This window comes from Lepidochelys kempii, chromosome 2 (genome assembly GCF_965140265.1).
Source record: "Lepidochelys kempii isolate rLepKem1 chromosome 2, rLepKem1.hap2, whole genome shotgun sequence".
NCBI lineage: Eukaryota > Metazoa > Chordata > Testudines > Cheloniidae > Lepidochelys > Lepidochelys kempii.
The window spans coordinates 206,300,806-206,314,767 of record NC_133257.1 but is presented as its reverse complement, the minus strand read 5'-3'; the positions used below and the strand labels follow the sequence as shown (position 1 = coordinate 206,314,767).

At 41.8% G+C, this 13,962-nt stretch overlaps 1 protein-coding gene across 3 annotated transcripts in view; it reads left to right on the top strand.

Moving 5' to 3' along the window:
- The window catches only part of CREB5 (cAMP responsive element binding protein 5), a 355,572-nt gene that overhangs the window by 62,731 nt on the left and 278,879 nt on the right, over positions 1-13,962 (top strand). For 2 of the 3 annotated variants that reach the window (XM_073333614.1, XM_073333612.1), the window contains exon 4: positions 5,684-5,805. The exons of the other annotated variant lie outside the window; for it this stretch is intronic. In XM_073333614.1, coding sequence (XP_073189715.1) covers positions 5,684-5,805 — 122 coding nt within the window. The remainder of the gene's footprint in view (positions 1-5,683; positions 5,806-13,962) is intronic. 3 annotated transcript variants of the gene reach the window in all.

The following is a 13,962-nucleotide window of genomic DNA, read 5'->3' as shown; positions in this document are numbered from 1 at the left end:
TACCCTTCAAAGAATTGAGGCTGCAATTGCCCTATAGCAAAGCCAGGTGTAGTATTTTCAATGCTAGCCAGGAGTTAGACTTTTCCATTGTCTCCCAATACGACATATACAAAATCCTTACAAAAGAGCAATCTTTTAATATTGAATCTTTTATTTATATATTGGCTCCCTCCAATATATATATATATATATATATATTTTAAAAAAGACAGCAAAAATGAGCTGTTCAGGAATTTTTCAACAAGATATTTTTTTTTGTCGGAAAATGCAGATTCAGTTTTGAATAAATTTTCTCAGGTCTAGGACGATTTTAGCCTGTGTGATGGGCAGCCCCTCAAGTTTCAGTACTAGTCCTATTACTCTGACTTTGTTATCATTTCGTGAAAGTAAAACATGGGTAAATATATAACTTTAGTGCTGCTCCACAGCTGAACAAGCCAAATTCCAGTTATTAATGCACAGCAGACTAAACAATTTTTTAGAAAGATGAAGCATCAAGTTACAGCCTTTGGCTTTGTGCTGTCCAATATCTACATTATGGATGAATAACATTTGCAATAGTTTAGTGGTCAATATAAACTTTAAAAAGCTGGAGTTCTGTAAAAAAACTTTTTTTTTATGGTCATCATTTGGTTTTGCAGTTTGTTTCCGAATGAGCATCATGCTGTAATATTTTCATTCATGTCTTGCTAGATGAAATCCTAGGAGCCAGTTCTGGGGTTGCAAAACACATTCTGGTAGACAATTCAAATAAATGCTCAGTAGAGCAAGCTAACAATGCATTTCCTCCTAGCACTGGGCTTACTGGGGCTGCTGTTTCAAAGGCAGTCCATTCAGGTTGATCCTCCTTTTTTGGGGGGCACAGCTCTGGCAGTTTCAAAACATAGTGAATACATAATAGATTTTCTTTTTTACTTTGGTTAAGACCTCAGTTTTCCTATTACTTCACACCATATATTTTAAATAAGTCTAGAGAATCCAAGGGCCAAATTTTCAAGTGCTAAGTGCACACAGTTGTAGCAAGGGTTTTCAAAAGAATTTCAAAAGAATTCAGCTCCCATTTATGAAATCAAAGAAGGGCCACATTTTCAAAAGTGGTCAGCACCCAACTCTCGTTCAATGTACTGAATTCTACTTTAAATTTTTTTTAAAAAGTCTGGCTATTTAATTTGGTTCTGAAATGGGAGCTGAGTTCTTGAAAATCAGCCCAAAAAAGTGGGTACTGAGCTCTCTTGAAAATCTGTCTGCTCGTGTACAATAGGTTGACTCATAATCTTTGCTCGATTAGACAGCTGGACCTTGCCTTTGGTTGTATTATCCTCAAATTTGAGGTTTATATTTTACTTAAAATTGATGTCACTCTTAGCCTTTCTGGCAGTAACTATGTGACTTTTGAACACCAGGTAGGACTTCCTAAGTATTCTTCTCATCCTATGTCTAAATTTGATTACCTTTAAGTCCAAGACCTAGGTTGTGAACATTCACTAAAGCAGCGATGAGGTCAGTGGGACTACATTTGTGAGTAACTGCTTGTCAGTGTAAGGGTTTCACAGCCTAGTTCTTAGGTAACCCCCTTCGCATGCACAGTTTCTGTGGACCTCTGCCTTGCTGGCTTCTTCTGGTTACAGAAGTACCACAGTGTTCTGGGGAAGTCTGTTCTTGAGGTATGTCTGGTTTAACTGACACCCAGGAGGACTATGAAACTTTGTGAAAAATCTTGATCTCATGAGGTTGCCAGCCTGGTTTCTAGACCACAAAATTCCATACAAGAGCAGGTCCTCAGCTGGCATAGATTGTCATAGACCTATTGAAGCCAGTGGGCTCATGACAGTTTATATCAACTGAGGAACTGCCCCCAATAATTGGATAATTATTCAAAACATCTTCCAGAGGGGCAGACCCTGTCACCCATATTCACACCGAGTAATACCTTTCTCCATTTATTGCCCTGGGGCTACTATTGGAGTAGATGTACCACTCAACCCGTGTAAGGATGGCAGAATCTGGCCTTCACTTTTTTGAGATTACTGGTACTTCATCACTACTGATCACGTCTATGCTTTTGACATGATGCAATACTTTGTCTCAGTCTCTTATTCTCCAAATAGATGCTGATGATCCATCCTTAGAGGTTTTTAAGGCCCGGCCTGACAAAGCCCTGGCTGGGATGATTTAGTTGGTGTTGGTTCTGCTTTGAGCAGGGGGTTGGACTAGATGACCTCCTTCCAACCCTGATATTCTATGATTCTTTGATGCCGCTCTTACTCAGTGTCTACTTGCTGTATTCAGCTGGGTGTGCCTTGAAAATGCTTTGCTGTCAATGCTGAAATCCCTGGCCTAATGAAACAGATTGAAATAATGCCTAACTTCTTGACCAGTCATGTACCTTAATGAAACATGCCCAGATCTTAGCTGTACCCATTCTCTTCAGCCTCCTTTTTCTAGGTTCAGGTATAGGTAGCTCTGTAAAAGAGGGCAATTAGTATTTTTTGTCTGTTTGTTTATTTTAATTTTATTTCTGTATTTATTTATTGCTATTAGCCTGAGTCTGTCACTGTGTGACAGAGGCCGACCTGTAAGCCCACATTAATTCTAGATTATGGCTATTTATGAGATTTGCCAAAAAACATGATTGACTTATTTCTGAAACCCTGCTTTCTGGTGCTGATTTGATTGTAATGAAACCTACTTTATCTAATATGAATATATCCTGGAATAAACTAAGAAAACATTTTATATATTTACTACAGATTCTAAATTGAATATCTCCTTAATGTTGAGGAAGGTTTGGCATTCCTCAGCTTGTGTTACATAACAAAGTAAATTGCCTTTTTCAGTAATTAGAGTTATTGTTCATCCCTTTGGATATAAAACCTGCTCCTCCTGCCTTTTAGAGCGCTTCCAGGAGGAGTGCCAGATTCATGCTTGTGTAACTCCACTGAGTTCAGTGTGATTACACTAATACTTTGGTTTGATCCTGAAGCATTGGGTGTCCTCAACTCCCATTGATGTCAGCAGCTCAGAGTGACCATATTTCCCAAAGGAAAATGGGACACCACATGGGGCTAGTCTGAGGGCCCCCCCACATCCTTGCATGGGCCCTGCCTCCCCATCCCTGCGTGGGGCTGGTGTCACAGCTCGTTCAAGACCTGCCTGTCTCCCCGCGCGGAGCTGGCATCTCTGCACCACATCCCCTGAATGTTTCTCTGCACCCCACTTTTGGCAAAAGTAGGCATTTTTCCTGTTTGCTCTTGCCAACTGATTGAATTGGCAAGGGCAAAAGGAAATGCTCACTTTTGCCAAAAAAGTTGGGGTGGCCAGGACAGTGCTTATAAAAGGGAATGACCCAGCCAAAATGGGATGTATGGTCACCCTAAACTGTCTCTTTATATCAAGATTTCAAAGATGATGATTTGAGAGTGTCATGTTGCAGACTCTGGTGGTTGTTAGATAATAATATAGTAGCTATCAGTGAAAACTAATATATGCACACACATTCACAAAGACTGTTTTTCTTTCCTTTTTCATGTGTATGTTGATTTTTTTTTAGCATAGAAGCTAAAACTGTATGAAGGTCTGAATCTTGGCCCATTGCGTGCTGGGCAGATTAGTGAGAGTGACACTTGTTTTCATCCTTTATGGGCTGAATTTTAAACAATATGGGAGTTGACAATGACCAAGTATGGTAGCAGGTTACTGTATGAATGTGGGTCAAAAAATACAAAGGAAATAAGTAGTAGTTTGAGCTGGATTGGGAATCATGCAGGGAGAGAAAAAGGGATTTTTTTTTGCTATTTGGATTTAACAAATATGAATTTCCCCCTAGTTGTTTATCCCCTTTTGAGTTGGAATGGATGGTACCAGTGATATTTACTGATTTGCGACATTTCTGTAGATAGACCTGGTATTTTATAAACCATGCCAATTTTCTGTTAATATGGTACTGTAGTTATAGTGTCATTTGTCTTATGAGGAAGCAGACAGACAGGTTAAAGATCTGCCCCAGACCACAGACGGAGGTTGTGTCAGAGCTGACTTAGAATTGGGAGTTCTTGGTTCCCAGTTTTGCACTCAGCAAACTAGACTATCCCTTGCTGCTAAGGATTATTCTAGATCAGAGGTTCTCAAACTGAGGAATAAAGAAAAGGAGTACTTGTGGCACCTTAGAGACTAACAAATTTATTTGAGCATAAGCTTTCATAAGCTACAGCTCACTTCATTGCTGCATCCGGTGAAGTGAGCTGTAGCTCACGAAAGCTTATGCTCAAATAAATTTGTTAGTCTCTAATGTGCTACAAGTACTCCTTCTCTTTTTGCGAATACAGACTAACATGGCTGCTACTCTGAAAACTGAGGAATCTAATCTTGGAGGGCGGGGTGAGAAGCTGCTGGCAACAGTGCTGACTTCAGAGTTGGGTGCCCGGCCAGCAGCCCCACTTTCCAGCCACCCGGCTCTGAAGGCAGAGTGAAGAGTGGCGGCTGGTGGCCAGGGGCCCAGCCCTGAAGGCAGCACTGCCGCCAGCAGCAGTGCAGAAGTAAGGATGGTACGGTATGGTATTGCCTGTGTACTTAAATGGCTCTGTTTGAATCAATGTATTACTGTTTTTTAATGTTTAGTGAGAGTTGCATTTTTTTATCGGTATATGTACTTGCATGGAAGGAGAGAGGTGTGTAAACTACTAGAGACACAAAGAAGGGGAGACCGATGCTCTAGAGGAATCAGAAACCTGTGGTCAGTGCTGTCACTGGAGGTGAAGCTTCCAGGACGCTTTACAGTTGCTTATCAAAAAAAAAAAAAAAAGCTCAGGATCTTGAAAAGAAGCCTGAAGGCTTTTTCCATTCTGCTTACTTTCTTGAGCCCCTTCTGGGTATAACATTAAAGAGAAACCAGTCCCTCTCTTAATTATTCTGGCAAGAGATGGGGGAGAACGGCTTCAGGAGTTGGGAATATTTAAATGAATTTGATCATAAATCTTTCAGCATTTTAAATGAATAACAAGAAATGTTGACACTTTCTCCATGTTTTCTTGGTGTGGTCAATGTCTCAAAAATCTTTTCATAATGTTTCTGGTATGATTTCAACCTCTCCCTCAAAAAAATAAATCTGGAATCAACTTACTCAATAGTACTTCTCTGCGTTACTGCAACTTTACTGTGTGTTCCACAGGACAAAAATATTCATGCTTGAGCCAATTTTCAGATAGTTCAGGCACAGAATTGCATAGCTAATCTGTGCACTCACTCCCTGCAGCGAAACACACACATTGAGTCTGCATGGACGCACGTCTAATGAACTCTTTGCACACTGTTATTGGAGCTTTATGCACAAATTCAGTGGTGATTTGTGCAAATTAGGGGTACACATTTGTCCATCTATACTGACAGGGAATCTGGCCCTTAAAATATTTCTTAAATCTAGCTGACTGACAGCTGCTACAAATAAAGTGCTGCACGCTTTGTAAAACACTCTTGGCCAAACTCTAGCCCTGCACCTCACATACCATGTCAAAACTCAGTGGCTTTATTTTGTTTTTAATTCTGGGAGATTGCTGGGGGAGGGAAAGGAGCAGGTAGATATTTGTGCATCTGCTGGGAAAGAGATGTTCTCTCAAAACGTGTATTCTACTTATCCTTGTTTTACTGCAAAACATCCATTGTAGATCCTTTTGATATCTGTTCTCAGACCAGACTCCTACACCAACCCGATTCCTGAAGAACTGTGAGGAAGTGGGCCTCTTCAATGATATTGACTGTTCCTTAGAACACGAGTTTAGAAAGGCACAAGAAGAAGAGAACAATAAAAGGGTATGTTTTAGTGCAATGGACTCTTTCCCTCTTCCAACCCCCTAAGTGTTTATGGATGTTGTGTGAAAGCAGGTAGACCTCCATTACCTGGTAGACCCTTTTTTGGTTGGAAACTAGGTGGCACTATAGATTGTGACATGTTTTTCTAACCATTGTAATCATTGATAAAAATGTATAACCAAGCTTAAATTTCCCTAAGTGTCTTAGCCATACTTAAGTAAACCTATGCAAACCACTTGCCTCTTGAGGGAGAGACTTGGTAAAATCGAATGTTCTGACAAATAGGATTTCACACTTGATTCCTTTCACTTGCTAAAAGATGTTTTTGGGGGATGTGGGGAGGAAGTAGAAGAATGGAATCAGCATAGAAACATCTCTGATCTGATTTCAGCTCTTGTTAAGTATCCCCCCATGTTACCTCTAGATTTAGTTTTCATCACTGCTAATTTTATCTGATATAGATTGTATTTTCAGTAAAATATTCAAACTTAAGGGGGAAAAATCTTACTAATAGGGCAATAATTCTCAAACTTTAGCAACCCAAGGACCCCCATTTTGATTTAAAAATTTTTGGGGACCCCCAGCTCAGCCCTAGGATCCACCCTTGCCTCACCTCTTCCCACCCCCTGCTCACTCCATCCCTGCTCCCTCCTTCGCTCGCTCCCCCCAACCCTCACTTACTTTCACCAGGCTGGGGTAGGGGGTTGGGATGCACGGTGCGGGCTCTGGGAGGGAGTTTGGGTGCAGGAGGGGGTAAGGGGTGCACGTTCTGGGAGGAAGTTTTGATGTGGGCTCTGGGCTGGGTGCAGGGTGTGGGCTCTGAGAGGGAGTTTGACTGCAGGCAGGGGTGAGGGATGTGGGCTCTAGGAGGGAGTTTGGGTGCTGGAGGGGGGTGAAATCTCGTTCTGGGAGGGAGTTCGGGTATGGGAGGGGGTTGGGGTACAGGCTCTGGGAGGGAGTTTGGGTGCAGGAGGAGGTGAGGGGTGCAGGCTCTGGCTGGGCTCCGGCCAGCGGCTCCCAAAAGCAACCAGCATATCTCTCTGGCAGTGGCTCCGAGGCAGGGAGGCCAGGGGGTCTCTGTGCGCTAACACTACCCATAGGCACCATCCCCACAACTCCCATTGGCCGCAATTCCCGGCCAGTGTTAGCTGCGGGGTCCTGGGACCCTTGGTCCAAGCCCTGGGCTGCCAAGATTTATGTGTAGACCTGCCTTAGCCCCACTGCACCGCCGAAATTTTAGCACCTAAAATCTCCTTGTTTGGCTTCAGTAGCCTCTGGGAGATAGGGCAGGAGGGAAGGGGTTGATCAGTGGGGCCTCTGGACACCCTGGAGTACCCTCAGGGACCCCCAGGTGTCCGCGGACCCCAGTTCGATAAACGCTGTTATAGGATACAGGTAGAGAGAAACTGCAGTTCATTAGATCATGTATCACATTTCCAAATATGGACCTGGTATCCATAAAGTTAGGAGCATCTATGTCACTTTGCAGTGGACTAAGTATGCTAACTCAACCTGACCTAACATCTTCGCATTTGGGCTATCATGAAGCGTGGTTATAATTTAAAGGTGATTATAATGAGTTGCTAAAACTTACAAATAACCACCCAACCTTTTGTTTGCTTCCGTGAACTGAAACATATCTAAACAAAGGGAGGCTTCCATCCTCCTCCTCCTCCTCCTCCTGTGGGATCACCCAGTCGATCCACAGCTTCCCTCCTACCTTTTTGCAACTCTCAGAAATACCTCTCCTTAATTTTCCTTTGGGCCCTAATTACCTCTCAGCAATCCTCACTACTTCTATCTATCACTTGGCAAATAGGATCCCCTATTATTGAACTTCTTATTACAGGGCCCAGCTTCTTGTTACAGAGATGATGATGTGTATCTGTTAGTCTAATTTAGGTCTTAAATAACACTTGAGGCTAAAATAAGGGAGGAGGAAGGGAAACAGCTCCCTCTTCACTGCTAAAACCAGCAGGAGGCTCACCCATACCCCCTAACCCTTGGCTTGGGTAAGCAACAGTTCCCCCTAGTGCCCCTGCCTCTTTGGGTAGGGTAGTGAGTGCTCCCAATTCAGGTTTGGTCCACATTAACCACCGTGTGGTGTCGATCGTGCTGGGCCTTGGCTGCTGCTGAATTCAGACTGCACAGACTTGGGGACTGTGCATGCCGAAGTGCACCTTCAAGCTCATGAAATCTTAAGCAAGCAGCATTCAAAGCCTTGCAGAAGTATCTCTGAGGTACTATAGAAAAACTTGTAGAGGACGAGAGCTATGGGGGTTCTTTGAAGGGGACCGCGGCCTATTGCTGGGCTGTGAAGAGGAAGATGAGATGTGTTCAAGGTCACGGGAAGGGATTTCAGGGGGTTATTTGAGAATGGTTTGGAGTAGGGAAAAGAGGCTGGGATTAGATATTGGAGAGGGAGGAAGGGAACCCTAGCTATGCTGAGAGCAGGAAGGGGCATGCTCCAAACATGAAAGTGTCTGGGTTCTGGTTAGGGAATGGGAAAATATTCCAGCTAGTTCAGCCATTCTAGACTCCCATATAGGATCACTTATGAAACAGCCATATAAAGAGAGTAAGTGTGTCTAATCTTAGACTGATTAGTGCTAGCATGCAGAAAGTTGGCAGAAATGGCAAATAAGGACATTTTTGTGTATTAATATTTCTACACAGATTATCAGTGCTGAAGAAGATTCCAGTGCAGCACCTACAGTGTGGTATTTATCTTGCAGGAATAAGAGACGAGCAGCAATCTCATGATCTTGAGCCCTGTGAAGTTAACCACAAATGATACAGTATGATGTTGCAGGGTCAGTTTCAGCTAACTGGGGTAGTTGCACAATCTGATTAAAACCTAGACTAGGGCATCATGTTACTTGATAATTGCCGGTTGTTTGAGGTCCTCTGGAGGTCTTATTCTGCCCTCCTTCTGTCAGCCAGTGGAGCTGCCATGAGCCATCTCCAGGGAGCAAAATGTGTGTTTTTCAAAAGAAAAGCAAAAGTCACAGAGGCAAGTTAACGTGTAACATTTGTTCTGTGTTTCCAATTAGCCTGCTACACATTCGTTCCTACATTACCAACTGCCTGTAAGATATTAATCTGAAGCTGGCCCCAGTAGGGCCATACGCAAATGCAATAGACAAAGGATAGAAAGGAACGTGACTCCTTCACATGTAATACACATGAAGTGCTCTTAATAGTCCCACTCCGAAGTGCAAATGTAGCTTTCTGCCGCCTTCTGCAGTGATGGTAAGTAGGTGTAATGTGAGCAGCACAGAGATGTTACGCATTACTGAGAAAAGGCTTCCAAAATATTTTTGATTAGGAGAGTCTTTTACATCAGACTATGAAAAAAATGTGTGTTTATTTTAGTTTATTTCACTGTGGCTAAAGAGAAAACAGCATGACACAGAGATTCTATGAGAAAGAAAACAATTTTTTTTTAACTTGCAAGTTTCCTTATTGGAAAACTTCAAGGCTACAGTCCAGTAAATTATTTTCTTTTTAAAACATGAGACCATGTGCAATCCACAGAGTCATAGAAACGTAGGGCTGAAAGGGACTTTGAGAAGTCATCTAGTCCAGCCTGCTCTGCTGAGGCATTACACCTAAGCCATTCCTGACAGGTGTTCATCTAATCTGTTGTTAAATACAGGCAGTCCTCGACTTTACGACGTTTGAGTTACGACAAATGGCACTTACGACGCTTCTACATTGACACCCTGATTTGACTTACAACTATAGGTTTCAAGTTTACGACGCTTGGTCCTGCAATGGAGTAGATTGCGGTTCCAACTTCCGACATTACGACTTATGATGCAGTTGTAAGGAACCAATTGTGTCGTAAATCCGAGGACTGCTGTATGTTCAATGACAAGGATTCCACAACCTCCCTCGGAAGCCTATTCCAGGGCTGACTTATCTTTATAGTTAGAAAGATTTTCCTAATATCTAACCTTGCTGCAGATTAAGCCCCTTACTACTTATCCTACCTTCTGTGCACATGTAGAACAATTGATCAACCTCCTCTTTATAACAGCCCTTACATATCTGAAGACTGTTATCAGGCCTCTCCCCCTGGCACACCTCTCCCCCCCCGCCCCCGTCTTCTTTTCTCAAGACTAAACTTTAAACTTTCCTCGTAGGTCAGATTCTCTATAGCTTTTATCATTTTTGCTGTTCTCACATCCTTCGCAGAGGGTGGTGTGAAGAACTGGATGCAGTATTCCAGCTGCAGCCTCACTAGTGCCAAGTAGAGTGGGAGAATTACCTCTTGTGCCTTACTTATGACACTCCTGTTAATACACCCAAGAATGATATTAGCCTTTTTTGCAACTGCATCACATTCTTGACTCATATTCAATTGGTGCTCCACTATAACCCCCAGATCCTTTTCAGCAGAACTACTGCCTACCCAGATATTCCCCCATTTTGTGGTTGTGCATTTGATTTTTCCTTCCCAAGTGAAGTATTTTGCACTTGTCTTTATTGAATTTAGTGTTTTTGATTTCAGACCAATTCTCCAATTTGACACGTTTGTTTTTGAATTCTAATTCCATCCTCCAAAATGCTAGCAGCTCCTCCCAGCTTGAGGTAATCCGCAAATATTATACGGATACTTTCCACTCCATTACTCAAATCATTAACGAAAATATTGACTAGTACCAGACCAGGACAGATCTTTGTGGGACCTCACTAGATATATCCTCCTCCCCTTCCAGTCTGACGGCAAACCATTGGTAACTACTCTTTGAGTACAGTCTTTCAACCAGTCTTTCACCCACCTTATAATAATTTCATCTCTAGACCACATTTCCCTAATTTGCTTATGAGAATGTCATTTGGGACTGTGTCAAAAGCCTTACTAAAATCAAGATATATCATGTTGACAACTCTACCCTTCCCCCCATCCAGGAGGCCAATAACTCTGTTAAAGAAGGAAAGTAGACTGGTTTGGCACGACTTGTTTTTGACAAATCCATATTGGCTATTCCTTATAACCCTGTTATCCTCTGGATGCTTACAAACTGATTGTTCAATAATTTGTTCCAGTATCTTTTCAGGTATGGAAGTTAGGCTGACTGGTCTACAGTTCCCTGAGTCCTCTTTGTTCCCTTTTAAAAAGATAGATACTATCTTTGCCCTTCTCGAGTCCTCTGGTACATTAACCGTCCTCCATGAGTTCTCAAAGATCATTGCTTCAGCTAGTTCCTTACATATCCTAGCATGACTTTCATCAGGCTCTACTGATTTGAATACATGTAACTTATCTAAATATTCTTTAACCTGTGCTTTCCCTATTTTGCATTTCTTTCCCCTTGTTATTACTATTAATTTTGTTGAGGATCTGGTTGCAATTTTCCGTTTTAGTGAAGACTGAAGCAAAATATGCATTAAACACCTCTGCTTTCTTCATGTCATCCATTAGTAGCTTTCCTTCCCCGCTAAAGGGAAGATCTACACTTTTCTTCATCTTTCTCTTACTCCTAATGTATTTATAGAATCTCTTCTTATTGCCTCTTATGTCCTTTGCGAGATGTAACTCATTTTGTGCCTTAGCCTTTCTCATTGTGTCCCTACCTACTTGTGCTATTCTTTTGAACCTCCTTAGATTTTGTCCATGTTTCCATGTTTTGTAGGATTCCTTTTCGATTTTCTGGTCATTAAAGAGCTTACTATATTTCCCATCTTTCCTTCATGTCAGGATAGTTTGCTGTTGTGCCTTTTAATATTGGCTCTTCGAGGAACTGCCAGCTCTCCTTTTTCCCTTAGATTTTCTTCCCATGGGACCTTACCTACCAGTTGTCTGAGTTTGTTGCTTTTTTTGAAGTCCATTGTCCTTATTTTGCTGCTCTACCTCCTTCCTTTCCTTAGAATCGTGAAATCATTTCATGATCACTTTCACTCAGATTGCCTTCAACCTTCAGATTCCATGAGAATTTCTGTTTTGATTAAATTGGTTATGTGGTGAATTAGTTGTGAAAAGCTGCATGCTGTATCCTTAGGCTTGGCAGAATTTGATTTTTTTTTAAAATAATTTTGATGGATAATGTTTTTTTATTTTTAAGCATTGTTTTTGATTTTTATCATTTTAAATTTTCACAATTGAGGGAAATTATGGGAGGTCAGACAATCAGAAGGGTCAGACAATAATTACTGAATGACAGTAGATGTTGAGGTTCAAAAAATAAAAGCTTTATAACAATTAAACCACAAATTGTCAACATCAGATGTCAAAACATATAAAATAAATATTCTTAAATCAAACTCAAATAAGTTCTCAAGCAGCATTTTTCTTACTTTGCCGATCTGTAAATTTCAATTATTATTGATGGAAATATTTTTCATTGGTTTATATGTGGGATGTGAAGTTGGCATTTACTGACCTTTAGCAATAAAAATCTAATCCTTCCAAGTCTATGTACCCTACAGCTAGTGTACTTATTCTTTTAAGGCAAGGTGGTCTTGTAGAGAAGGCACTGGACTGGGACTCAGGAGGTCATCGTTTGTTCTTTTCTCAGCTCTGCCAAATACTCCCTGTGTGACTTTGGCCAAGTCAGTCTCTCTCTGCTTCAATTCCCCGTCTATGAAATGGGAATAATAACCTTTCCTTTCTCCCTCTATTTGAACTGTAAGCTCTTTGGGGTAGGCACTCTTTTGCTATGTGTTTTTGATAGTGCTAGTGTAGTGGGCCCCCAATTTTAGTTGAAGCCACTAGGCACTGGTGTAGTACAAGTAGTAATAATTGACCTCCAAGACCTGAATTTGAATGACAAAAAGAAAGTAACAAGTGGAAGTGAGCTTGGTGGTTTCTTTCTACTCTCCGTATGTGCTTGTTGTCAAACCGCCTGTGTAATTTGGCATAATCTAATGTAATTGGAAATTCCTGCTCAAGAGAGGCTAAGGCCTGGAAGACAAGGGATGCTGCAGGTCAGGATTAAGTGTATTGGCAGAGCCATGTGGAAGAAGCTTTCACAGCATCTGGCTGCACTATTCCTGATTCAAACATCCTGACCACTAAATTTACTAACAAAATTAAAAAACAAAAACAAAAACAAATTAACTTCTGGAAGCTGGAAAAGGAAAAACTAAAAACCCAGTGGTGCCCAGGCCAGGGAGCCATCTATGTATCTTGGACACTAGACTCTGCCTCAGAGTCTGCAACCCAAACCAACAAGGTAGGCAGTGTTGACAGATCAGATTGTTGTCCCAGCCTGCAAGCATGAGCTTTTAGATTTACACTGATCTGAGCATTAAGTATCCAAAGCATTTGTCATGGGTTATATTTGCAGCCATATGACCTTTGCTGCTACTGGATTGGGCTTGTTGGCAAATCTGCTCATGAGCATGGGTCTGAAAGAGCAGCGTCAAAGATGGGAAGAGCCAATATCCATCTCCTACCAATTAAATGAAGTTAGCCCATTAAAACTCACCTGCGTTCTGTACAGGTTTAAACCATGTTCTGTTTAATGCATACTAGAACTGGGAAGCATGTTGTAGCTGAGAACTCAGTGTAATTTTGAAATTTTCCATCCAGTATCTCTAGGTGTGTCTACACAGGAACCAGATACCCAAGGCTGGCCCGTGCATGTTGACTCAGGCTTGTGGGGCGTGGGCTGCAGGGCTGTTTCATTACTGTGTAGATGTCTGGGCTTGGGCTGAAGCCTGGGCTATAGGACCCTGCAGGAAGTCTACATAGCAATGAAACAGCCCTACAGCCCATGCCCTGCAAGCCCGAGTCACGGGTTTTTCTTTGCTTGGTAGACAGACATACCCTCTGTGTTCCAGGAACGTGTGCAATCCATGCTGGTGGGGTGGGAGATGGTTCTGATGTAACCTCATTTGTTACCTCATCGACTCAGAAAGCAGAAAGTTAATATTCCCTTCTTCTGTTGCATTAGCCAGGATTATTGTGTTCTTTTCTAGGTACCTCATTACTAGAAAGGTTTTGACAACTTGGATGGAGTCCAGTAAAAAGAAACCAAAAAAATAAAAAATAATAATGGGTTTTTGGTGATGGAATGATTGAACTGTAAGGAAGGATTTAAAAAAATGAAATATGTATAGTTTGGCTACATGCCAACTAAGAGAGGACATAACAATCTAGCATGCATTTGAAAGGCGTAACCAGGGCTTGCCCCTTCTTCCAGCTCC